This window comes from Platalea leucorodia (genome assembly GCF_965183815.1).
Source record: "Platalea leucorodia genome assembly, chromosome: 6".
NCBI lineage: Eukaryota > Metazoa > Chordata > Aves > Pelecaniformes > Threskiornithidae > Platalea > Platalea leucorodia.
In genome coordinates, this window is record NC_138828.1 from 51,023,895 (window position 1) to 51,050,398 (window position 26,504).

The following is a 26,504-nucleotide window of genomic DNA, read 5'->3' on the forward strand; positions in this document are numbered from 1 at the left end:
AGAAGTTAGCCTTTCATGAAAGGCCCAAAGCTGTTGCTTCATACGGTAAATCTCCCAGTAAAGTGCACTGAGCAACAGTAGAAATTTGCATTTACTACCAATGTATTGTACAACATATCATCAGTGGTTTTCTGCTAACAAATACGCTCTCCTCTTACCTTTTGCTCTTGATGGAGAAGAAGGAGACGAGCTAGTTAAAGGCTTTCTAAGGGTGGTATATGGGCCTTGCATATCCGTACGGCCCGGGCTAGGCCTGTTTGCGTTCTGATCGCTGTGCGCCCTCTGATGACTTACAGCAGGTTCTGACTTCCTCCTTTTCCTGTAGTCACTCGCAGTACTTGCAGAACTACAGAAATAAGCAGTATTAGCAGCAGTCTAATTCTGAGATCAGAATTCAGGAATTTAAAAAGTAAGCTCATAATTGTATTATTGGTTTATAGATTAAACAATGCCAGAACAAATACAACAAAAAAACGTAAAGGGGGAAGCACTGGTCTCAGACATCTTACAGCATATTTCACAGAGAAAAGCTGAATTTCTTCTCCACCCGATTGATTTAAAGTTTTATACAAAATGGCTATGTCATTTTCCTAGTGAAGGCTTTGAAAGAAACGCATCAAGGTTTTTAGATTATTTTTTGGTACTAGAAATTCAGCACAAAGATAGGAAAAAGACAGAGACTGAGAAGAGGTGAGGTAGCATGCTTAGGGAAACAGCACCCAAAGTGCTGCAGGCAGTAAGGTTAAATGCTAGATCGCTGCAGATGAGACAGAAGCTCAGGGGTGTTAGGGAGAAGACCCAGAATACAGCATGGCTTATTTTGAATGTAAACAGTAAGTCCTTGTAAAACAAAAGTATGATTTACACTTTGGTATCAAAATGTGAACATCTTCTCCATGCATCTCTATTTCACCAGTAGCTCACAAGGTGAATGCTAAAATCTGACTCTTCGTAACATCTGCTGGCTTCAGGTCACAAAGAAAATCCTCAGGCTGTATAATCTGTATCTACTCAAATCATATGTTGTATTTCTTACCTAGAGGGCCTGTCCAGGCCTCTGTCTGTTGAATAGTGATGATATAAGGAAGTCTGTGAAAACAAATATATGAATCTGTTATATGTCTGTAGTTGAAAAAAGGGTGACAGTTTCTGCTTATCATGTTTGATTACGATTGTTACTCTGTGACAAGTCCTATAAAAACAGATTATGATGATTAACATCCTGGGCACTCCAACATAGATACTGCAATATTTCATAAGAATAGTTATGCAGTTTTTAAAAAGCATCAATACATTTCATTTCATATTCTACTTCAGTGATATTTTTTTCTTTTAAAGTGCTACTAAATAATGATCCAAAGTCATGTTTCTCTATACCCTTTCCAAAAATAGATACAGAACAGCTGAAACGAACTTTTTTCTATAAAAACATAAAAATCTGAAAATAATTCCTTCATGCACAAGCGAGGTCTGCAGAGCTTCTCCTGCCCCCCAATTACTCCCCCAAATCCCACAATCAATTATAGCCAGAAACCTTTGTAAACCCCAGGATGTTTGTGGCCAGTTGTTGACCACCTTATATTCCTGGTAATAACGGTTCTTACCACAGAACATTAGTCGTTGCTTACGGAGTTACGGTAGTAGCTACTGCACAAACTGTAGGAGATGGAATGGAGTACTGCTCCATGATTTTATTATTAATACAAAGTCAACCTTAAATGACCACTCATAAATCAATCATTTCATACATTTCAAGCCTGCAGTCAGGTAATACCACAATTCTGGTAACAAGGTATGAATCTAGAATGAGCTGCATGGTCCCTGGGGTATTTCTTCATGGGTACAAAGCAGTGTGGTTCAAAAGTTAAACTTGTTTTAAGTTCCTGGCGTGTCATTTCAGAGCTAACCTGATGGACTGGAAATAAAACTATCCTACAGCTTCGTAAGCTGCAGGAACTGTTCTTTTCTCTATAGAAGCCTTCTAGACTTTTTCTCTGCATGGAAAAATCTTTACGTGTGTAAGTGCTTTTTTGGTTAGGTATTCTTTTTTCCCAGTGATTGGAATTGCAAGTTCATTAATAGGACTTCACCCAGATTTGTAAACTGACACATATACTTCTAGAAGGCATCTGTAGTCTAAGAATATTTAGGAACAGATTTCATGAGACTGCATACTTTAAATGACATTCTGGAGTACCTGTTGAAACTGCTGTTATAGGTGAGGCACTATAAAGACAACACGATTGTTCAGTTAGAGCTTGTTTGTCAGTAGGCTTCGCTATTTAAGACCTGCATCACATAACTAAGTGATCCCATCAGGACACGAACTGAAGTTTTGATTTCTGGATTATACTGAAATTTATTATACTGTGAGGCAGGGAGAACCACACAACCATGATACAACAGGGATCACATGTTATCTAAAACTTGAGCTAAGATCATTCCGACTTTCTCAGTAAATTTTAACTGTAGTTTAATTTAAATCACATTAAAAATCAGGTAAAAAAACTTCCAGGCTTTTGGTAAGAATGGCGGCTGAGATGTAAACAGTTAGAAGATGTTAATAATTCAAAGACTTTAAAGTTACTTTCCAGAGAAATAAGTCCTCTATAACTTATTTAAGATGATCTCTGCATAGGGTTTCAAAATGTTTAATTTTTTCTAAACAGAAATTTCTTTGCTTTGTGGACAAGTATTCAAGTATTTCTTCTGTGTTACTACTTATTACTACTATTATTCTGTTAAATACTGTTACGTTCATAAGCTCCAGTTTGGATCAGAATCACTTGCTGTATAAGCACAAAGAGATTGCAAACCTGGGATAAGTGACCTATAAAGAATAAGCTCACTGCAAAAACCAGTAACATAAACCGGAGCAGCAGAAATGGCAGAATGAGGTTCCCGATACTTCCCTCAAGTCATCCTTGGCTTAACTTGTAAAACACTGTGGCAGAACTAGCTCTAACATGGATTTCTATTAGATTAAGCATTATGAATATGAGCTGTATCCTATTCGTAGTGTTTATGCACAGATCTTGTTCCTCTTGATTTCAACAGAAATTTTGAAGGCAACAAATTTTGAAAACAACATTGGGTTGTAACACTGGCAAACGGGTATGGCAACCCTGATGTTTCTCCAAGAGAAAGCATAGGAACTGGCCTGTAATTGAAGGAATTTAGTTTCTGGCCTATTTCAAGGCTTCTTGGTGATCTCAGACAGTTCAACATGGCATGTTTTCATCCCACACACTCTCATGCACATTTCATTGCACATGTCTAGGAAAAAAGGAAATCCAAGGTTTTGGTTATAACTACTTCTCTGTTGTCTTCCAATTTATGTTGAAATGAAAAAGGCTACTGGACTAAATCATGAAACCATGACGATTGTACCACTTCATTGTTTTAGTAATTTGTGTGTTTAAAATTGCTAGTCTTTGCATCTCTTCAGAATGGAAGCAATGCAAGACTCAGGTAATACCTCTAGCTAAGAGTCACGTGCTCGCCAAGTGATGCATCTTTGCAAGATTTTAAAGTCTCTTTTTTAATATTCTGTCACCACATTAGAGGCAAAGCTGAGGCAATTTCTCTGCTGCTGCTGAAATCCCTACCCGATGGAAACTGTTAAATTGTTCCTGTCAGAGCTCAATTAGCCCAAAATCTCTGAAACGGCTTCCAAACAACAAATGTGATTCTATTGTAATGTGCTACATTGTTCTGTATGATAAATATTTTGTTTTATAATAAAACAGGAAACCAAAAGAATAGATTTCCTCTTTTTCTTATCCTCATCCTTCCAATGCTGCACTGTATCATGGCTTTTCAGGTTATGGGAACTGATGCTCAAGTTCTGGCAACATACAACTCTGCTCCAGTGATTTACGCTACGGACAAAAGAGGGGAGGTAGAAACAAAAGCTCCAAAAATGACTTTAGTGCTATGTTACAAAAAAGGGCTACATGTCATGCAGTCATTTTCAGCTGATCCAATACAACCTCCAGACACATTGGAGGAGACGTGATCTGCATCTCCTTTACGGTAGAGAACGCCATGCATGCAACCCACAGCGTGTGCACTACAGTAGGAAGTAGAAAGTGGCGTTAAAAAAAGTTATCAATGGCAATATGTTCACCTGCTAGGAATTATTATTGTGTTCACTCTTTGTAAATTAACGTGTCCTCAAGCAACACTGATCTGCAATTTGCAGTCTGTGTATGAGAGATCTTCATGCAGTCTGGGAATTAAGCTGTTACCAAGGTGAGGTAGTGGTGCGTAGCCCACGTTCTCAAGGAACAGGGACATCAGTGGTCTCAGGAGGATGGCTCTCTCAGCGGGGCAGGTCTGCTGCAGCAATGGCCTGCTGGAAGAAGACTACCAACATTACTGATCGTGTGCCCAGCTTCTCCCAGCGCTAGGTGTTGCCATCAGTGAAGGTTTGCCTCACTCATACCATGATGTATCCCTTTCCCAGGTGGCTTTCTGTGCAGTCGTGCTCCACATATGCTTTTTTCCATGATAGGAGAGTACACAAGACTGTGGAATACAATCAAGTTTTATCACAGCATCTGATTTTTGTTTGCTAAATTTGCTAAAGCCAACCTATTTTTCTGCAAACAAATGTGAAGTTTTTTCTTACAAGTTTCATTTTCCTAGCAAAACGCAGATTTCAAGGTTTGGGGTTTTTTTAGTCATCTGACGTTGCATTGTTCTTAGGTGACAAATAAACTATGTATGACACTTTAAAATAAAAACTCATTTGTGAATTCAAATGTGAAGAACCCAGCTCGTAAAGCCAATGGACATCAGAGAGAAGGGGTACTGTGAAACAACCACACCATCTACTCTAGGAAAGGAGTAAAGAACCAAACCTCCTCTCCACAGGCAGATTAAATAGAAGCCTGTGTTTTGGAGTCAGTTCCGTTACGGAGGTGTGCTGATGATCATCACATTCTCAGACAGACCATAAACCTGCTGTCAGCACTTAGGAAATTATCCCTATTTTATTCCTCAATATTTGGAATGTGTATGGGGCTCATGATGAGTGTGTTACTGTTAACCTATTCTGTCTAAACAAAACATCATGGTATTTGTTTTTTAAAATATATTCTGAAGAAGGTGTTTACTCTCCCGAGTCTTTACTGTTCATACAGTTCATATTTTCAAGGTTTTCTTTACATCCTCTGAAAGCTGGAAACTACTTTATGACAATTCTCCCATCACTATCCAACTTCAATGATTTTACGATAAATATCTAATATTATGTCTGCAATAAACCCACAGAAGCCAGCAGCAGAGTTGCTCATGCCAACAGCTAGTGTGACCACAGTTCTCCTCACATTTCTACACAACAGAGTGAGGCAAAGGCCTCAGGTCTGTGTGCTGCCCTACACTACCCACCAAACACACGTTGAGCCTGTTCTGGAAAACGTCAGAGTCTTATTCAAACCTGGCCACAACTATCGACCTCATCTTTGTTGACCAGTCACTGCCACAGCCCGGTACAGCAGAGGAAGGAATCTCTGGCTCACAGGTGATCTCTGTTAGAACTGTTGCATGAGGTGATACAAATATTGCAGATTGATTTTCATTGTGGAGTTTCTTGCACAGGTGCCAAACCCTTCCATTAGCGACTGGACCGAGGCCATCTGTCATGATACTGGCCAAACAGCCATGAGGCAGTGACTACTTTCCACCACTTGTAATGGCCCCAGGGCTATACAGACCATGACGTAAATCCCAAGGGAGGTGGTGTAGATCCCCACTGCCTCCTGTGGAAGGCGATGGGTAAATCACACATATGAAACCAAACCATAGAGAACTTCTTTATCCACAGCATTCCCCAGGCCATAAATAGTGTGTTAGTGATCAGCCCAAGACAGCAAGAAGTGCGTGTCATGCCAAAATTGACTGCTGGGTTACTATACGGCTTTTGCTTTCCGTTAAGATACTCTTATCACCTTGTATGTAACTTGCCCTTTTGCCCTTTCTTTGATGCCTTCTTTGAAATTTTTTCTATACAAAAGATACTGTACGTTGCACATTCTACAATACTAATTTTTACCACAGACATATGTTGTTATATACAGGCTGTGTGGAGTTTATACCTTCTACCCACAGCTCGGGCCACCCTGACATGGCACATAGGGGAAAGGTGAAGGCAAACAGTGGTATGGCTGGTTTTTACTGCCAGGAGTGGATACCACTGTTTGCAGCTGTCCTGTCAGCTCCCGGGCATTTATTGACCCATGATCCCTCCAAGCCACTTCTGGGTGGCCCCACAGAACACATCGCCCCCCACTCCCCCATCTCCAAAGCTCATTAGGCATCTTCCAGAATATTCAACCCTGCCCTATATGGATAAAGGCTGCCTCACAAAAACAAATATTTGAGACAACCATCCCAAACTACCAAATACAGACTTTGTTGAATATTTTGATTCAGTTCTACTTGAAAAAAGATATATATTTACAATTAAGACAATATTTCAGCTGTTTTCATGCATCAAGGCTTTAATGGTAACTGAAAATGGTTAGGAAAAGTAGGCAAAAGCTGTAACCAAACAGGCTTGTTTGCATGATAGTTCGAATACTTTATCAAGTTATTTGGAATATTCCCCCCTGAAAATATTTAATTTGCTGTAGTTTGTGAACGTGATTTATCATATTCAAAGATTTAAAACGTCTCAAAATAAAAGATAAATGTCTTTGTAAATTAATCAAAGAGAAAACCAGTATTACTTAATAGCTGCTTTACCCACACCTACTGAACATGATAATATTTCAAATAATCATGCTAGGGCTTTTAAATTGTCTTCTCTGATATATAGGGTACTCTCAAGTATGAGTGTAGACCTAGAAACTTATTGTCTTGGAGAACTGGGTCCAAATTTCACAACCATGTTTTTTTCCACATTTATAAAGCTTAAAACCAAACCAGAGTAACTTGCCAACAATTAACAATTTAAGGCCACGATTTGCATTTAATTTTTGGAGAGGCTACAGAAGATGGGAGTGAATCATGAATACGAATGAAGTAAAGCCACCATATGAAGTGATGTTGTCATTACAGGATTCGCTGACTTTTGCCCTAACACTCTAAAAATGGGGAGGGAGAGGAGAAGGAATGAAAGCCTGAATCTCTCCCACTCAGAGTAGGGCAATGACAGCCCACCACCTGATCTTGATGCATTTTATTTGGAGTAATGACAGCGACTGTCAATCCTGCAGTTATAAATTCACAACAGGATTATTAATTGCTGTATTTCCTGATTAGCAACCTTGGTCATAAATACTTAATTGGAGAAATGATAGCTTAGCCACAAAGGCTTTCACTTGACATACAGAATTTGCAGTCAGATATTTTAATAAAAACCTACTACTGTCCTGGTCTATTAATTGTGTCTGAAAGCAATGCACTTGCCCAACTCTGAAGAAGTGGGAATTTGTCAAAGAGTTAGAGACATATGGGCTGTTGTGTAATTCTGAGCGTTAATCTCTGAGAAGTTTGGGGGATAAGGACTCACAGTTCCTAGGATAACAAGATCAACATCCAAATGCACTAGTGATCTGGAAAGATACGAAGACAAAGATACAATGATTGTGAATTAGAAACGTCTCACAGCTATCAGAAGGAAACCACTACATTTTAACAAACTTAAGACACAAATGGCGAGCACTCCAACCCTTCTTCCCAAGAGAATCATCTGAACAAGAATCATTCATTTACCTCATTGGAAACACCAGAAGAACTGTCTTGAACATAGTCCAAAAGCTTTTTAGGTGGCTGCATCATAAAAGCAGAAGTGTAGAGATGAAATGGAGTAGAATCAATGGCAGCAAGGAATGAAACATGTGGAGAAGGTGACACAGTTAGAAACTAAGTGTTGACAACGTCAGATACAAAGAGTGAGACATATGGGTTGAATAGAAGGAAGAATGTGTTACAGTATTTTTTAAATTATAAGCATCTTGATAAAATGTTAGTAACTTTAGGTGGTAAAATTTACAACTGGAATGGTTGAATCAATACTAGCAGTTTTTAATACTGATGAGAGGGAAGAATGTAAAGCATCACAGTTATGTTCTGCTGGGGAAATCTCAATATACTTTATCTTATAGGAGACACTACTCTCAGGTTACCATTATCAGTAAAATATTGTTGACATATTGTTCATCAGAAGAATGTATCTGGACTGTTTCTGCCCACCTAGACGGAGGAATGACAAAACAGCTTGAATGGCTAGATAAAAGGAGATAAAAGGTAATCAGTGAAAATGTGATACATTATAGACCACTGACAACAAATTAAATCCAGATATATTTAACTTTTTTTATTTTCAGGTGGCATTCAATGGGTAATTTTTTGAAATGTTACGATTAAAAAATGAGTTTTAAAAGAATGTTTGTGGTTTGCTTTCTCTTCTGCTCTCACTGAAGTAGCTGGGAGTTCTGATTTTGGCTTATGGCTAGCTACAAAAAGGGACTAAGGTTCCTGGTCCCCAAAGTGCCCTCCAGGGCCCTGTGTCAAGTGCTCAGGCTCCTCATGTAGCCCAGTATGTCAGTAATTAGCAACTGAGGGGGGCTCCAGGGAATTGCTAGCTGACAGGGAAAGATAAGAATGGGAACGTTTTAAATCCTGATACTCTCCAGCTCAAATGCCACGTCTATGGGGGATTTCCTGCCTGTGGGCAGGTGCTTTTGGTTTTTTTTCCTCAAGCTGCCCAGGATCCTGGGGAGCTATAAGAATATTTAACTAGACCGAGGGAATGCTGGCGTTTACTTCCCTCCTTTTTCTGAGGGGATATGAACTCGCATCTTCCACCTGTCTGGGAAGTACTCTAACCACCATGTTAGACATTCTTCTGGGATGAAGACATTTGTTATCCTTTCTCCTAAAGATGTTAAGAGTGTACAGGAAAGGATTTGAGCTGCACGGAGCCAGAGAGGGTGTGTGCAAAAGCAGGAGCAGGTGCATCTCAAACCTACTCATTAAGGCACTGTGCAGGGAGGAAGTGAAACCTAGTTCTCAGTCTTGCTTCCAGGACAACGTTACCGTTTTATCCTCGTATAATATATATAAACAGCCTTTGGTGCTTACATCCAATTAAGCCTGTGATATTTGCAGAAGAATTGCAAGTGTCTAGGCAACCAAGGTGAAAAACTGAGGTATCTCTGACGTTTAGGTGTTTCAACCAAATGGAGCTTTTCAGGTTTATAATTTTAAACGTAAATGCTAACAGAGGACTAAGGTAGCATCTGTTTGCCTAAGTCCTTTTTTTGGACCTGGCTATTTGTGAAAATCAGAGCAGAACTGAAGTCTGTTTGTTCAAGCAGGTGTCCAGCTTGAAAACAGAGTAAACCCCTAGCTCTGTGTTCAGGTGCAAAATATGTATTCTGCATGTATGCATATAAGAGAGGAAAAAAAGGAAAAAAAATCACAGTATTTACTGCCATAAGCAATTTGTATACGGCTGCATGTGTTTAAATTTAGACACATTCCTTGCATACATCAAGTAAAATACGTGATTTGTAACTTAGCATCTCTAATGCAAACTGACATGTTTTTCTGTTCTGAAAGATTGTTCAAAAATAATCCAGCCAAATGCAAGAGATTTAGGGAGACTAGTAAACAGCCCTGTTTAACATGCAATTTGTCTTGCTCTCAAATATTTACACACTACTATTTGTCTAATACGTAGTCTGTATTAAAGCTATTAAAGCCACTACTCTGGCAAGTTAAGGGTTCACTTGAAAAATAATAGTTATACGCATGAGATTACTTTATTGACCTTTCTCAAAAAAAAGATCATATTAAATTTACTGGCATATGTTTGCTGAATTTGGTAATGTGTAAATTCCTCATTATAAAAATATTTTTCCTAATGTTTAAATATTAATATTCTGTCCTCACTTACCGGACGTCCAAACTCCAGTTCTGAAAAGAATTTATACCAGGGTTCGTTTTCTAAATCTATGTCATCTGGGTTTATGCGATCAGTCTGGAGCAGTTGTGAAGGAAAAGGGAAGGAAAAGGCACACACTGAGCAAAGTGCTAGAAATGCCCTGTGACTTTAACAACACACACACAAACACAAAACAAATATGGGGAAAGGAATGGAATAAAATCAAAGAATGAAGATGGTATTTAAGACAGAGAATATTCTTGTTCAAGAGCTGTCATTGACTGGTAGCTTTTTCTTTTTGTTGCTGTTCTTCCAATGACTGGAAGATGTTAAACATTTTAAAATTACTCTTTTAAAGCTAAGAGGGCTCTTTGACCACTTCTGTAAACATCACTGCATTAACTTAAGTACATTTAATGCCACTAAAGTTTCCTTGTTAAGAAGATGGTTTAAATGATTGTCATCTTCAGCATAGGCAAGAAATTACCCGTCTGATCAGCAGTAAAGACATAATTTTATCAGTATTGCTTTTGGTCTTTCTGTGTCTTCTCACAAAGCGTGTTAATTCTGGATCTTGCTGTCCTGAAACAAGTGCTGAGCAGTTTATCAACATGCATCATGCAAGCATGACTATATTAAAAAGCCACTTCAGCATATGAAATGGAACTGGTATATTTGAGATCCTATGGTCAAAAAATAGGGAATAAAAAATTATGCATTCCATAATATTAGTTTTAGCAGTATTTTGTAATGCTTTATCTCCCACAGCCTTGTTGGCATAATGAAGCATTTTTTTTCCACAGTGAAATACATTGTCTTCATCTGAAAAGTCTCACAGCAAAGGGATAAAGTAGCAATTGAAGATAGCATTAAGAAAATTTTTCAATGAACAGAAGAATAATTGACAGATTTATTCAAGTAGCATGAAAACATGACAGTGCAAAACAGTAGAGCTCCCAATGGGATACCTAATCAACTGTAAACTTGGCTGCATTAATTATTTTCTAAATAGCTCCGGCTCCTTTGTAAATCTGATGTAAGCTGTCATGCAGCACAGAATTACAGTGAACTGTTGGCTTAAAGATCTCTGAAACAGAGAAAGTCTCTTGTTCAAGATATTTCTGAATTTAAAATTTGGTCCTCCACAACTGTAATTATCAGAACTTAGACACTAATTATGGTGTGACCTAGAAAGCAATCCTCAAAGAAGACAACAGGGTCCTGCATAAAGAATGATACTGGTGATTAAGTATGTAACACTTTTTCCTCCTGAGTCAAGCTGTCACAAATACATGAGAGCAATCACATACAGCTATTTCTGTTTTCTACAAGAGATAACACTGTGCTTTTGACCATTTCAGATAATTAAACATCTTACAGCACTTTTCTTGCTGCCTCTGATGTTACTGGAACAGACTGCCAATTTTGCTCTATTGAGAGGTCAACAGCCCTTTTGAACTACCTTGGTGCTCACATACCTATGAGCTGTTCATGCAATATCTGGACACCAACTGTTGTTTTATAGATTTATCCTCACAATGTCCCTTTCAAGGAAGGGAAGTAGTATTCCTATGAACAGAGGGGGAAGTGAATGCCAGTGATGAACAACTTGCTGTGCTCCATTGCAGGGTTACGAAGTGAAGCTGCTCTGGAGTTTTGCCCTTACATTTCCACCATCCACAGCCATAATTCAGCACTACTAATGACAACTGTTTCAACTCAACTATACATACCCAAGTCTTCAGTAGAAAAACACCACTGAAATTAGTTTCATGAACTGACCAGTAAAGATTTGTGACCTTAGTAGAGACTATAACTGATTTAAGGAAAACCACGAGTCTCTTCTACAGAGAGATGAAGGCATCAGGGCAAAAAATGACAGATTCACAATGCAGAAGATAACTTCATTATATATCAACTTGATTCCCATTACAGAGAATGCTTGGTGTATTCAGAGTTTTTTGCTTACCTTAAAAAAAAAAATCCACAATTTGGATCTGGATAATCTGAGAAGACAGTACTAAACAATTGCTTTTTCATCATTTCCCCAAACTAAGTTACAGTGTGTTGAAATATTTATAGCATGTTTTCATCTTTATATTATACCAATTAATTAATTTTCACAGACAGAAATGTTAATATCAACAATTGGGTGCATCTACATAAAATAAATAAACAAATCCCTTGAAATGCATATGGTGTGGAAATTGTGGAGCTGTTGGCACTACAAATCCAGGCCTACTGACATTACTTGCTTGGGTAGCCAGTGTCACCCTTGTGAGCCTCAAAGTCCCCTGGATAGCAGCAGCCCCACACCTACACATTGATGGACGGGTGTCCCTTCCTGCAGAGAGCCAGAACACACCGTCAGACAAGCTGGGCTTCCACCCAGCTAGTCAGGGAGATAAAAATGAGAATGGGAGCTGGCTCTGCTTTTATCTTCAAATACTCTTGCAATTAGTTGAAAGCTTAAAACCCCCCACATTTCTGCTTGTCAAGAAAAAGCTAGAAATAGTCTATTTTATGTAGTTTCTAAGTTCTTGAGTTCTCCTGTAGTAGTGTGCAAAGAAAATAAGAGCATAAGAAAGTGTGTAAAGCTAACTCCATGCACACAAGTCCTACTTTTATTTACAGCTTGAACCACAGAGGGCAGCAAACAAAAAGAAACCGAGCACAAAAGTCTGCAAGTTCACTGCTGCCTGGAGGTTCTAGGGAGGACTCTGCCTTCTCTGTGCTACCAAGATCAATATACAGGCCATTGATTTCGCTTGGCTTTCAGATTCAATTTTGCTGATGGACCTTTTTCTATTATCTCCCCTTCTAAGAGACTTAAAATGAACAAATAATCCTGACTTAAGAAACTGAACTTAGCTCGATCTCACAAAGTATCTCCCAAACTGCTTGAATAGAAGGTAAAAGCAATAAAATAAATTCCCTTTTTATGACTTGTCAGTCAAACCAAGTCATGTTCCTATTCTCTATCCTTCATCTAGTCATTTAGTAACATTTTCATCACTTGTTGAAGATACTACTAAAGACCAGTAAGTCACTTCACTCTTTTTCTCATTTGCATCAGATAATCAACACTGCACTGCATCAACATACTCAAGTATAGAAGAAAACTGATGTCATTTAAAAAAATTATATCTACAGTGTTGTATACAGCTTTACCTGTGCTTGATTTGAGATACACAGGTAGACATTCACAGGTAATCATCAAAAGAGTGCATTTAAACTGGTGAGTTAAACGGTTCTTATACGATCTGCATGCTCAAATTAATATTTTGCATTTGCAAGTTCAGACACGATACTGAAGACTCTTTGGAAAAATAGACTGAGAAGTCTGTTGTAAATTTGGCTTTGGCATTTTATCAGCTCTAAAGAGTTTGCTGTTGCTTTTTCTTTTTTTCGACTACTTTTAAATAGCTGTTGTAGCTCCAAGTGCACAACCAGATTGACTTAAGTCTCTCCGTATCTGTTTCAGAAGACATATTTTTTTAATGTCATATCAAAACATACCTATATGTAGAATTTCTGATTTCTTTTTAAAACACGCTGAGAAAAGTTTTTTAGTTGACGAAGTGTTACTCAAGTGACTCAACTAACACTGGGTAGAATATTCTGACAACCAGCTTGAGATGTCAAAGGTGACCAAACTTGCATGTTCTAAAGAAAATTTCAAATTTGCCACTACAGCTAAAAAAAAAAAACAAAAAAAACCCCAAACCAACAGATGTACATCATGGTGCAAGCCCAGTCTATTTCTGGTATTTGACAAAACAATAATGTTTTTTAATTTATTCTGATCATGAAATCCTCTTGCGTATAAGTCAGTAAAAAATTTGTACACTGAACATATATAAAAAATCTAAAACTAAATTTAACCTGACAGTTTTATCGGACTAGCACATGTGTATTTTCATGCTTAGACTAAAACACCTAATGAAAATAAAGGCATCTATTGCTTGTCCCAATTTTACAGTCTTTCTTCACAGTAACACCAAGATTTTTCCTTACTTGCTTCACTGCAGAAATAGAGAAATGTACATGTATGGAGGAATTACTTCACATATACAAGGTTAAAAGTAGCAAAGAATAAAAATTTAACTTCATATTCATATGAGTAAGATTAAATTATTACACTGCAATTTACTTATTTACTGAAAGTAAAGACCAATTTTGGGAAACAAATCCATGACTCTGATGATACTAGAGAAAAAGAAGAGTGTTTTATTGAATTGCAGACATTGGAGATGGAAACATACATCAGAACAACCTATGTACCATCCTACCAGTGCTATGTTATTACAAGAAATGGTAACGTTTTATGGGCTTATTGAAATAGGAAAAAGGGAGCTGCCACATCATTGCTTGGAAGACTATTCAACAGCTTAACATCACTTACTTTTAGTTGTAACCTGAAAGGACCAATCCCAAGCCTCTCCTTTTTGTTGTTGTTATATACTCTTACAAGTAGTACAAATTACAGAAGAAAAAACATTAATTTCCTGTTTCATGACAGTAGGCTGCTACATGATACTGCAGCTTGAAATTACACTCATCTTTTTATATCCATAACAAAGATAATCATCTATCCCTAACCAATCTAGCCATTTAATGTTTATTACTAGGTCATTTTTTTAGGTTTATTATTTCTCACATTCTTTTGACCTACATATTTCCCACGTTTATGGTTTACGTTGAATCTCATTTTATTGTATTCTTCCCATGTTTCTAATTGCCACAGTAATCACAACTGGTTCCAATGTAGTACCTATGTCAATAAAGGGAATGCTGATCTTTCAAACCTCATCTGCCCTGTTTATCATCATATAAGGTAACTGTAAATATTTTTTCTCCCCCCCCCGATAATTTTGCCATCAAAACTGCAATCCTGTAGACATGGAAATGATTTAATTTCAGTAAAAAATTTTAAGATTTGAAGTGTTGGAGAAAATCCCTTTGACCTTTTTGGTTTTGGCAAAACTAATAAAGTAAGAATTTCTAGTTCAGATGGTATAAATGTCCATCTTTTATAATATTAATGAATTATATTTATTTTTATATTCCATATTTAGATTCGTATTTTCTTTCAGTATCATCAGAACAGTTTTCCAGACATTAAAAATCAGATCTTGTAAGATTATCAAGATGAAAGACTTAACTCATGCAATACTGATACAGTTGAGAATTTGGAGTTTTCATCCGAATTTTGGAACCAATGCTTTGTTTTCAGATGTCGGCTGTTCCTAGACACACACAAAAATCTTTTGACCTGCTCTGCTGATCATCCTTTAACAAGTCATGAGTTTTGCTTTCCATATCCCATTCAATGAAAAGAAGGAAAGCAAATGCTTTAGTGAAACCAAATCTTTCTCTTTTTGTAACGTGGTCCAAAGGAAGGGTCTAAATACATAAATACATAAAGCTAAACGTCATCTTTCTCAACAGCAGAAATTCCAGACTGATAAAACTGTGATAGCTCACTTCAACTATTTTTATATCAGTTAATAATCTTACACTACTGTCAGCACAACTTTCTTCTCTTGTATTCTACATTAATTCCTGTTTTCTGATCTTTTACAGCTCTGAATCGTACACAAACAAAAAATCTTTCCATTCTGTCCATGAATATTACTTCCTCAGCTTTTAAAATTTATTCTACAAAGAGATGTTTCCTTGTATTTACATCAGCTAAGTCTAAACTTCAGATGATAAAGTGTGATCTTGCCCTTGACTGATGCTGCTCAGTAAGTACAATGTGACTAAGGGTTTTCTGCATGAAAAGATTTTAAGGACCAAACAAAGCTCAAAATCCAACCGCTTGATTGAGAACATCAAAAATAAAATGCATAAGCAAGTTAAAAAAAAGGCTTCAGGAACAGTCAGCAAAGATCACTTTTTTGTCATTTCATTCATTCACTAAAGTTGAAAAATTGAAAAATTGTATCTATGATCATATTCATCAGCACTGCAATTTCTATATGAATTATTTTTTTCACATTACATTAGTAGAAAATATAGTTTTTTAGAAAAGTGACGCCATTCTGGAAACATCACTGTAATTTTCTTATTTTTAACTTGAACCTGCTGTTATTTGGCATTGGGAAGGCTGGTAAATGACCTCAGTGAGTATAATGCAGCCATAGCAATCAAAAAAGTGCTCAGAACAAATGCCATCACCTTTTAAATAAAATTATTTGTTAAGTGCAGCTTCACAATAAATTTTAAATCCCACTTAATTATATTGATTAATTAGCAGTTCATATAGAAATGCCAATTTCCTCTTTGAAAAATGCATCAGTTCTGCAAGAACTTAATTTCACAGAAACACAGCTTAGTATTTTCTAGCTAATTAAAATTATATTCTTGCAAAGACCACAAAAACACAAGGGAAAGGTGTAAGTACAGGTGTTTCACACATACTATGTATTCTGGAATTAGCAAAATAAATTCTGTGAACAAGCATGCAATACAGTAATACAGAAGCTAATAATAATCCAGTATTGATTACATAAACCCCTTCTTTAAAACTGGACTCCTTCAACCATTCCAACCTCAAAGTAAAAGGCCAAGAAAAGAAAATATTGCCATTGATACATAACAGTTTTCCTAAAATAATGAAGTATTGTGATAGCACAAAAGTGAATTAGAAAGGCTGGGTGAATGTGTCTTACAGCAAATGAAAACTTCTGTTAATGATCATTTTGCATGCATTAAGCGTAGCTTTATCAGACATCCTCGTGAAATATTCCACAATTGCAATCATTATTCAGAAAGCAGAAGTAAAGACTTCTAATTACACGTTAATGTACACTCAATAATCACAGAGTAATTGAGGCTGGGAAGGGCCTCCAGAGGTCATCCAGTCCAACCTCCTGCTAAAATGTACCAGTACTTAAAGGGGAGCTACAAAGAAGATGGAGACTCCCTTTTTACAAGGAGTCACATGCTGAGGACAGGGGGTAACGGGTACAAGTTACTCCCAGGGAGATTCTGATTGGACACGAGAGGTAAATTTTTCACAATGAGAACAGTCAATCACTGGAATAATCTCCCCAGGGAAGTGGTTGACTCCGCTACGCTGAACGTGTTTAAGACTCAGCTGGAGATGGTGCTGGGCCATCTCGTCTAGATTGTGCTAGAAAGGTTGGACCAGATGATCCTCGAGGTCCCTTCCAACCTGGTATTCTATGATTCTATGATAAAAGCAGGTCTAATCAGATCAGGTTGCTCAGGGCTTTGTCCAGGCGAGTCTTGAACACATCCAGAAATGGAGATTCCACAGCCTCTCTGGGCAACCTTGACCAGTATTTGACCAAAAACTCCTTAGGTGTGCAATTAGGCACATCCTGAAAATGCAAATAGTTTATTTTTATGCATTAATTAATCAGACATCATATGTGCTGTTAATACTATCGAAAACGAGTGCTGGAGATGCCTGCCAATTAGAAAAAGCAGTTTTCATTAATTCACAGTTCTGCTCATCATCCATTAGGTTTGCACAGTGGTGGTTTGATTTCTTGGAAATACCAGAAGATCTAAATTTAGCAAATAAGCCAAACTCCCGTTTTCAACACAAGCATCAGGAAAGAGCAAAGACAAATTGCTGTAAAATCATATTTGAAAAAGGACCTTCAATATTCATCTAAGCAGTTATAATCAGTAGTAAATAACAAAAAGATGACCTCTCACCAAACCTCTTTACAGTATTACCTGTTTTACTTATGTGTCTTACCGGTCTTTCGTGCTCAAGGATTGATGACTTTCCCGGCTCATATTCAAAAATACTTCTTGGTTCAGAACGGAACTTGCGGGTATCTACCTTTCTGTCAGGGGGATCCCAGTCATTTCTAAATAACAAATAAGAGCAGTTGAGTTAATTTACTGTCATTGCCATCTGCTTTACAGCTCCGTGCAGGAGAAACAAGCAAAACCAAATGAATTTCAGCATGGTTTCTCTTTCCAGATTTCAGCTGTGAAATGTCTGGCCTAGCATCCCAATGTTTTAACCACTGTATCATCTTAACCTGTTTACAGGAGGTATACTCAGTACAGCAGGAAAAATACTAGAGATGTCCAGCCTATGTGATCACTCATACTTCTGTTACAACTGGTAGACAAGTTTAAAAACTTCCCTGACATACCGTATCAAAATACCATGACATGCCTTCTCAAATCGCAAATTTACTATACTTGTTTTATGCACTATACTAATACAGGCAAGTGGTAGATATTTTGTCATCACACAATATGACAGTAAGTCCATATTGAAAAAGCTACAAAATTTTCTGAGACAAAAATTGAGGAATTATTTTAAAAGACAGTGTAAAAGTCTAACAGATGCTCTTTATCCTGACCTGTAGTAGAACTGCTCCTGAATATCCTTGTAAGCAGTATACTGTTTCCCTGGAAATTTGAGTAGATAAGCAAGAACATGAATTTGGCAGTTGACTTTGGGACAGAAATTTATCCATTTTCTCTGTAATTATAAATTTGCTTTCAGTTTAATAGTGCTATGCAAAGAATAAAAAGTAACCCCTACTACTATATTTTTTCAGTCATTTACCATGTTGTATTAATAGCTACCTATACATTTTGAGGGGAGGGTTAGCTAGCTACCATCACAGTGAGAGCTACCTTTTCATGGCAGGTTTTGTAGTCACTACCTACATTGCATTTGGAAAACTGTAGCTTGCACAATCTTTTTATTTAGCTCTGTGTAAAATGACACACTAGTAACTCAAAGCATGGGGGAAAGGAAAGGGGAAATCCTAGCAGCTATTGTCTGCATTTACAATAAGAAAGAGCATACACTGATTAAATTCTATCAGTTCTATCAGCCTTTCTAATGTGACTTGGTTTGATGTGACCTGACATAATAAGGCACATATCACGTGCCTTAAAAAAAATCTATGGGGTAGCTTTTGTTTACAGTATGTTTGTGAGCGCAATTTCTGGGACACAGACACCTCTATTTATAAAACGCCCTACATTTCAAGGGAAGTAGTTCTACATGGCTCTATTGTTTATTTTCACTGAGGAAAAAATTAGTTTCAGAGCAGAAAAGGTTGTATTTTTTGAGAAAGAACAGGAAAATGGAAATGTTCTGATCTGGTTGCATTATACTGCAAGTCATTGAAGAAAAAAGGATGCTACTGAAATTCTGATTCACACTCAATTCACTTGATTTACAGCATTTAGCCTGTGATCCCTTATGGACAATATTTTTGAGCCCAACTGTTAATGCAAACCATATCTTGCCTCCCAGCTATGAAACTGTGATACATGTGGACCTAAGCCTCTTATGTGAGATTTTAAGTACACAGGCTTTATAGGCAATTAAAAAAAAAGAATCTCCCAATGGCAGGAGAAGATTGATGAGCTATAGCTGTCAGCAGCAGACAAAGCATAACTAACGTGTTTGGCATCTCCTGGCCTGGAGAACATAGATTTCCACTGCCTGTCTTATCATGCAGGAGATTAAAAGGAGAAGCTAAACACCCAAATTCAGCACTGAAGCAGTTATTTTCAAGCTTGACAAAGGGAACTGCAACAGGCCTCAGTTTCTGTGACCAAGGCATTTGGCCTAGCACAGGATGATGACTCACATAACTTCAGAGATCAAAGCTACACAGATCCACATTTTGGTGCCTTGCTAACAAAATCTACACTTCTGTAGGGCTTGCTAACAAAATTCAAACCTCATGGCCTTTGGGAGGTAGCCCAACTCTAACCCCTAGCATTTCCTCTTGACAACTTGCCATCAGCAACAGGAGTAGCCAATATCAGTAATCACCAAGCAATCCCATTTTCCTCTGCAATGTGTGTATCTGCTGGATTACCTTTTGGATTGCTATAGTCATAGTCTTAACATGAAACACTTAGTATGGTCTTTTCTCATAATATTTTATTCAAACTGCTAATTATTTGAAACTGTTTAATATAATGCAATTTCTACATATCAAAATGTTTACAGTGTCCAAGCTGACAAAAATGGGCAAATTCTGTTTTGTTGCTTGAGTGTAACCAAGAGAGTTGGGCTTGTAGCCACAAATGGAACAAAAAACTACCCTTTTCATAGATAAAATATATACATACATACACACACACATATATAAATGTATAATAACATAGTATTATATTAACATGTAATATTCATGAATGTAAACACTAAAGAAAAAGCTTTTTGCTTGAGCTAACAGCTACAGATATGCTGACAAGTCTATAGAGTTTGTCTGAGGGGCACTTTGCAGAGTTTTATCAGAAGGACAAGCATTTTTTTTCTGAGTTATTAAGTATTAACCTTTTCCAGACTGGACTCTAACCACTGGGACCTAGTTTTGTGCAGCAAGTTTGAAGCTGGAAAACCATGAGAAATCTGAAATGCCCCTTTAATCTGTAATCACCTTCTTGGTCTACCAAAATGGAGATAGAGATTGAACAAATGGGGATATAAAGCACTTCTGAGCTCTCGGGAAACATAGGTTGACTGCTACACTCTTACAGTTTTGCCCTTCCTTGAATTTCAATTTACAACATCTTTTAGATCCTTTCTCTTTGCTCCTGTATACCATAAACAGCCTTTCCCACTCAGAGACTAACTTTTCAAGACAGTTGCTAGAGCATGGATTGTTCTGAAACACAACAAGTAGGACAATCCTGCTAATGAGAATGAAAATCTTAAATGCTCATGCTGGTATCACTTGTAAGAATAAGCACTTCTTTAGCACTTTGAAGAAATGGCAGCACCACGCATGATGCCCACACCACTGATGAGTACCCCATATCACCTGACTGTCCCTTGAATAAAGCCCTTGAAGTCATATTATTCTATAGCTGCTATTTTATCCTTTGTGATATCCTGTAATTGGATTACTGTACATACCAAGAACAGTTTTTGAAAACATGCTAACTTACTTTTCTGGTGTAGACCTTTCCCTCAGACGATGTGGTGGTACTGGAGGTGGCACATGTGGAGGTGGTAAAGGGGATGAGACCTTAAAGGCATCGGAGCTACTGTCAGAAGCGCTTTTAGACAACGGTCTGTACGTCTGCGTCTTTGCAGCTGGGTGTGCCTGAGCAGAGAAGGATGGACTGTAGCTCCCTAATATAAAACAAAACCAGAAATAGTCACAGCATAAGAATGAGTTTTAATAAGACACAACATGGAATGCTACAAGAACCCAGAGTTACTCAATAAAGCTGCAAGGTTACAAAAATGTGTAAATGCATTTTTAAAAGTACATTGCTGTATACCACATAACTCATTAGAATACTTTTTATATACTTCTATATAAAACTACAAACACACAGATAAAGTGCAGTATGGTTAAAATAAATTAATAATTAATTTGAGGGGGAGAGAAGTTAAGGGCTGTATATATCCATTAGAGCTGTTAATGACAGCCTGTAATTAATGCCCAGGTTCATCCGGCCTCTCAGTTCTCTATGTTCAGAAGGAAGAGAAGAGGCAGGAAATGCACAGTTTTTTCATTGTTTTAATAATTACTGTTAGTTTGGGACAACTACGGAATAGCGTATCTTGAAGAGGATCATGAGTCCAAACAGATCTCAAACAACCAACCCAGAACCAATGCTCTCAACAGTACAGAAAAAGGCAGTATGAGAGCATGCTGAATGCAACAAGCACTGAAATGGAAGAATTTTGAATAGCGTTTTGCACAAGGCACTACGGTTTTTTTGCACGTATAGCCTATTCACTCTTTCATTTTTATAAACAATTTTACCACATGGTTATAATCTTCTGAAAGACAAAACAATTATATATCTTAGATGAATATGTCTTTCTTGCAGCTAAATAACATCATCACCAGTGCCTACAGCAAAAATGAACAAGATCATAAAACAGAATCATCTTTATTAGGCACTCTTACTGCATATTTTAAAAGGTGTTTTCAGTACAACCTTTTTGTCCTCCCATGTCAGTAATTAGCATTTGTACTTTCACACAGTAGTTGCCTCTTCATTTTGATAAGGAGAGGGTGTGTTACTCACAATCACTAGTGAAAATAAATGCCATGTAATCAAGAAACTACAGTATTACAGTGTATCCCATCTACAGTAAGAGGCCCACAGCTGCAATTAATTTCCGTGGTAAGAATGAAACCAAAATTAAACTTTGTTTCATTTGGGAAAAAAAGCATGAAAAAACACCAACTGAGATCAAACAAGATGATAAAAAAATGTTTATATAAGCATTATAAAAGCAAGCGTGAATAGTTAACTACCCCTGTTACTTGCTGACATTAACAAAAGATTTTGAAGTGAGGGAATAATTCCTACCAGTACTGTACGCATACGCAGTATTATACATGTCTGTGTCGTCATCTACAAAAAGAAATAGACATGTTACAGTAGCGCAATACATGCCAGTTTATCACAGCAAAGCAGCTCTGTTTTTGCAAATACAAACAGAAGATTGGTAGGCAATCAAGTGCTGTATTTCTTTTCCTCATCTCACAGGTGTTTTCTGAAGACTCTCTCTTCCCATTACGCTTACCATAGGCTATTTTTACCATCTTATTGGGAAAATGGTATATTCTGGTCATGTCACCCATATTGTGTACTTACTGGTTAGCATTGAATTGCAAATTATAGCTTTTTTGTCTGTTGTTCTCCCTTCCCTGAGATCAATTTCTTCCTTTTGTCAGCTCTCTACTAGAGACTATTAAGTTATTGTTCCTATCACAAAAAGCAACCTCAAATATCTACTATGTGACTAGTGTTCAAAATAGATCTTGTAAGCCAAAATTTTCCTGCTTACGTTTTTTATTCTCCCACTAACATTCTGTGTGACCATACTGAATGCAAGCTCTACCTCAGACGAATAAAGTCTTCCTTCTGGAGGTGTAATGAACATAATTGCTGTTTATACAGTTTCTTGACATCCTTGGTGACAATCATGATAAAGGACGTTAATTCTAAAGCTAGTAATGTCACCAAAGCTCCATTTCAGCAAAACCAATTAAGACATTCTAGGAAAAAAATGCAATTCAGACAGAAAATGTATCCTCAAAACAGCCTGTTTACTAGCCTATGCGGTTCTAACACATGAGCTCTCAAAAAAAAAAGCAAGCTGCTATGGTAGGAGATTTACAGGTGCAAATTTCTCATCCCTCAAACTGGAGATGAGGATCGCTTCACTGAGCTCCCCAGTGACATGGAATCATACTGGTTGCATACCTATCCTAATCACTTTAATTTTTATTTCGTTTTAGTAATAAAATAAACCCATTAGAAATGTTCAGCCTTTAGCAGAGGAAAAAAAGCTCTCTGCAGTAAAATCTATCATCGAATTTACCCATTTGATTTCATTCATTATCCGACACTTGGTGAACACTTGTATTCTCACATAGCAGACAACCAAAATGCAGAAAAGTGCATTTTTTAATACCACTGAGAACCACCCAGCCAAGACAAAAGCATACTTACCAGGCTTATGAACCATATGGATTTGCTTGAACATTGTCTTGTACCAATCCTTCGGCCTGTCAACTGTCTAAATAAAATACAGTTTTTAAACAATTAACAAGAAAATAAAAATACCTGTGTGTACAGATCTGATCAGACATTTAATGTTATTCTGGACACAAAGCCTATTATGTTTTGTCCCCTATTTAATATAATAATTTTCATATCATCTATTTCAAATGGTGTATTTATGCTTTTCATCTAGGAATTCCTGTAACAAGTTTTGGAAGACACTGAAACTGAGTCAGTTTTGGACTCTGATCTTGGAGGGTACAATGGTTAGGAACATAGGAATTAGTGCCAGATCAAGAGTTTATCTTCTTAGTGCCCTATATGTGACAACGATGAAAGCTAGATACTTTACATGAAAATACAAACACCTTCGAAATTACAAGCCTGTAAGAAGAGCTTCTTTTGAACTCCTGGCAATTTCCAACTTAAATTATCTTCAAAATATAATTGTTAAATAATGCAGAAAAACTTTGGAATACTACTGAGAAAAGAACTAAGACAGCACTATATTTAAGAGTTAATGTTTGGTTTGTAAAAAAACAGTATTTCCTTTTATCAATTTTAAATTCCCTTTCTAGGCAACTCAATTTTAACTTATTTTTCTATTTTGAAAAAGTGGATACAATATACCTTTCAATAACCGCTCACTAAATTATACTTATCCTTACTTTTGTAAACTAAGCAATCCCAAAGTTTCCAAACTCTCCTCATATCAACATTTGCTTGTGCTTCTAATTATTTTTATCTCTTATCCTTCTGCACTTTCTCTTTTGCTGCAGTTTTCTTTGAGATAGGATGGTAATATTTCAGAAAAGGAGATAACACAAAGGCAAACATGTTTTCAGTATTATTCTTCTTAGGTCCTAAAATTTTACTCGTTCCACAGTAGTCAGAAAAGCAAAAGTTTTAATGCAGAGGTACAAGATTATCTTCAAACCTCATGGTGCGCAGGGATAATTCAAAAGACTCCTCTTGATGTGCATTATCTTGCACTAGCTAATACTAAATCTGCAATCACTCTGCTCACTCCTTTTTACCATGAAAAGTGAAAATCCACAAATTCTTCTCTACAAAATAACCGACAGATCTGAGTGTGTTCACCTGGCTCCATACCCTCTTTAGTGAATCACATTTTTACCCTAAATACCTATTACAGTTACTGTACATAATTAATGTGTTTTGTTAACAATGGTGAGCTCTTACCATAAGGGACTAGGCAGAAAATGCTCCTGTGTTTTGAGGAATCAATATTGAGTTCTCAGAAAATTGCTACTAAATGACATTTAAAAAAAAATTGTTTAAAAGAAGAGCTGACAGTCAACTGAAGAACTAGTCAAGGACTAGTCAAGAATAGAATAAATTCATTTTGAAATACATTTTCTCAATTTATAGTCAGTAATCCCACATACCAACATTTGTTTGAGGAATTAGCAGTATTCACAATGCACGAAGCCATTCAGATGCCATCCTGCTTTGCATACATTATAGTTGTTGCAATTAAATATTGGAACATGGTATCATCATATGTGAATGAACAATCAGCCAAATAGCACGAAGAGGACATAAGAAGTACCTGCAGTTGGTACTTAGAAGAGGTCACAATCATTGCAGTATTCTAATAATTCATCAGAAAGTATGCAATTAAAGGAGGCATTTATCACTTTCAGTGGACCTTCTGTTATTTTTTTTCCTAGCTGAAATATTACATCACTAAGTATGGAAAAGAAATCTGGTGGGACTTGATGTTTTTTTCATTTGTAGTAAATAGAGGCCTTTTCAGTCTACAGATTAATTCTGATAGTTAGACATGAAGCTATCATTTTGGATAGTCTAAAACAGCGCAGTCATACTGCTTTCCATGAATCTGGTTTCTCCTTTCCAAGGACCCTGTTGGTGGTAAACTCTGGTGGTGCCATTTGACTGAATGCTTTTCTGAGCAAACAGCGTTTTACCCTCTGTTCTCCAAAGACTTCATTTTTAATGCCTTGGAATTTCACCATCTTTGGGGCAGGGCTTGGCATGGTGGCAGAACTTAACAATGACCTGAGTTTTCAGGCTTCAGACTTGCACTTCCCAGAGCTGGCAGGAGCTAAAGTGATATGGGAGGGAACATGCTAACATGGGATGCAGGTTCTGAGAGAACGGAAAGCTTCATAGGAATCCTTCCCCTCTCAGCAGCTTTGGACAAAGAGGGTTTGCAGGAATAGAAAGAGAAGAGAACATCACTCTACTTTCCTTGGCTAAACAGCTGTCACAAACCATGTTCTGAGAGTAAAGACAGACTTGGAGGAGATAACCACGGCTTGAAAAATCTCCCTACTCCTGAAAAGCACTCCAAATCTGGAATACAGATACTCCCAAGTTCTTATTTACAAGCTTACCTTTGAGTAGCAGCGTGTTTCGGAACACTGAGTGTATATTGCTTACCACCTGTGAATCTGCATTTACTGCTTTTTTGATAGACCATTTTGATTTGCCATTTTCATAAAGACAGAAGAATAAGAAGGTTTTAAACCTTGCATGCAACGATAACTAATTTGAAAACTTCTTTCTTTCTCCAGATGGAGTGAGGCTCACCTTTTTGGGAGAAGATTCCTATTTGGATTGCTCACTGACCTTGGGGAAAGAACGAGTGATATATCCTACCTTCTAGTGTTCATGAGAAATGCAGTTATAGCACTTTTGCATGTTTCTGCATAGTAATGCACTTGTGCGAGGTGTCAAGGGGTAGCATATTTGAGTGTTTTGCTGACAACTATAACACCTTTGTTCTTACACGACTGGGGTACATGGTGCTCAAATATACTCGTGCACATTTAAAATGTAATCTCAAATCAGTATCTTGAAAACTATCTCACAGCTAAGTCCTAAGGAAGCAGAATAAGGACACAAAGTGGCACACGAGACACACACTCACACACACATGCTAGCATAATCTTTTAACTCATATCTCATTGTGAGAATCATTTCTATAATACTAAGTTTACAAGCTATAAGATATTTTGAAGCTGAAACATAACAAAAACCAGAGCAAATCCAGCTGAAAAATGTCCCAATTCAAATTACATTATGTTTTTAGGAGAAAATCTGAGAGACTTAG

At 37.1% G+C, this 26,504-nt stretch overlaps 1 protein-coding gene across 1 annotated transcript in view; it reads right to left on the bottom strand.

Annotated features, from left to right (window-relative positions):
* The window catches only part of SORBS2 (sorbin and SH3 domain containing 2), a gene marked incomplete at its 5' end in the record, with an annotated part of 78,942 nt that overhangs the window by 31,403 nt on the left and 21,035 nt on the right, over positions 1-26,504 (bottom strand). Inside the window, 6 exons of the mRNA XM_082316096.1 lie at positions 159-346; positions 1,037-1,089; positions 17,637-17,751; positions 20,819-21,005; positions 22,205-22,249; positions 23,354-23,420. Of these exons, the coding sequence (XP_082172222.1) occupies positions 159-346; positions 1,037-1,089; positions 17,637-17,751; positions 20,819-21,005; positions 22,205-22,249; positions 23,354-23,420 (655 nt within the window). The remainder of the gene's footprint in view (positions 1-158; positions 347-1,036; positions 1,090-17,636; positions 17,752-20,818; positions 21,006-22,204; positions 22,250-23,353; positions 23,421-26,504) is intronic.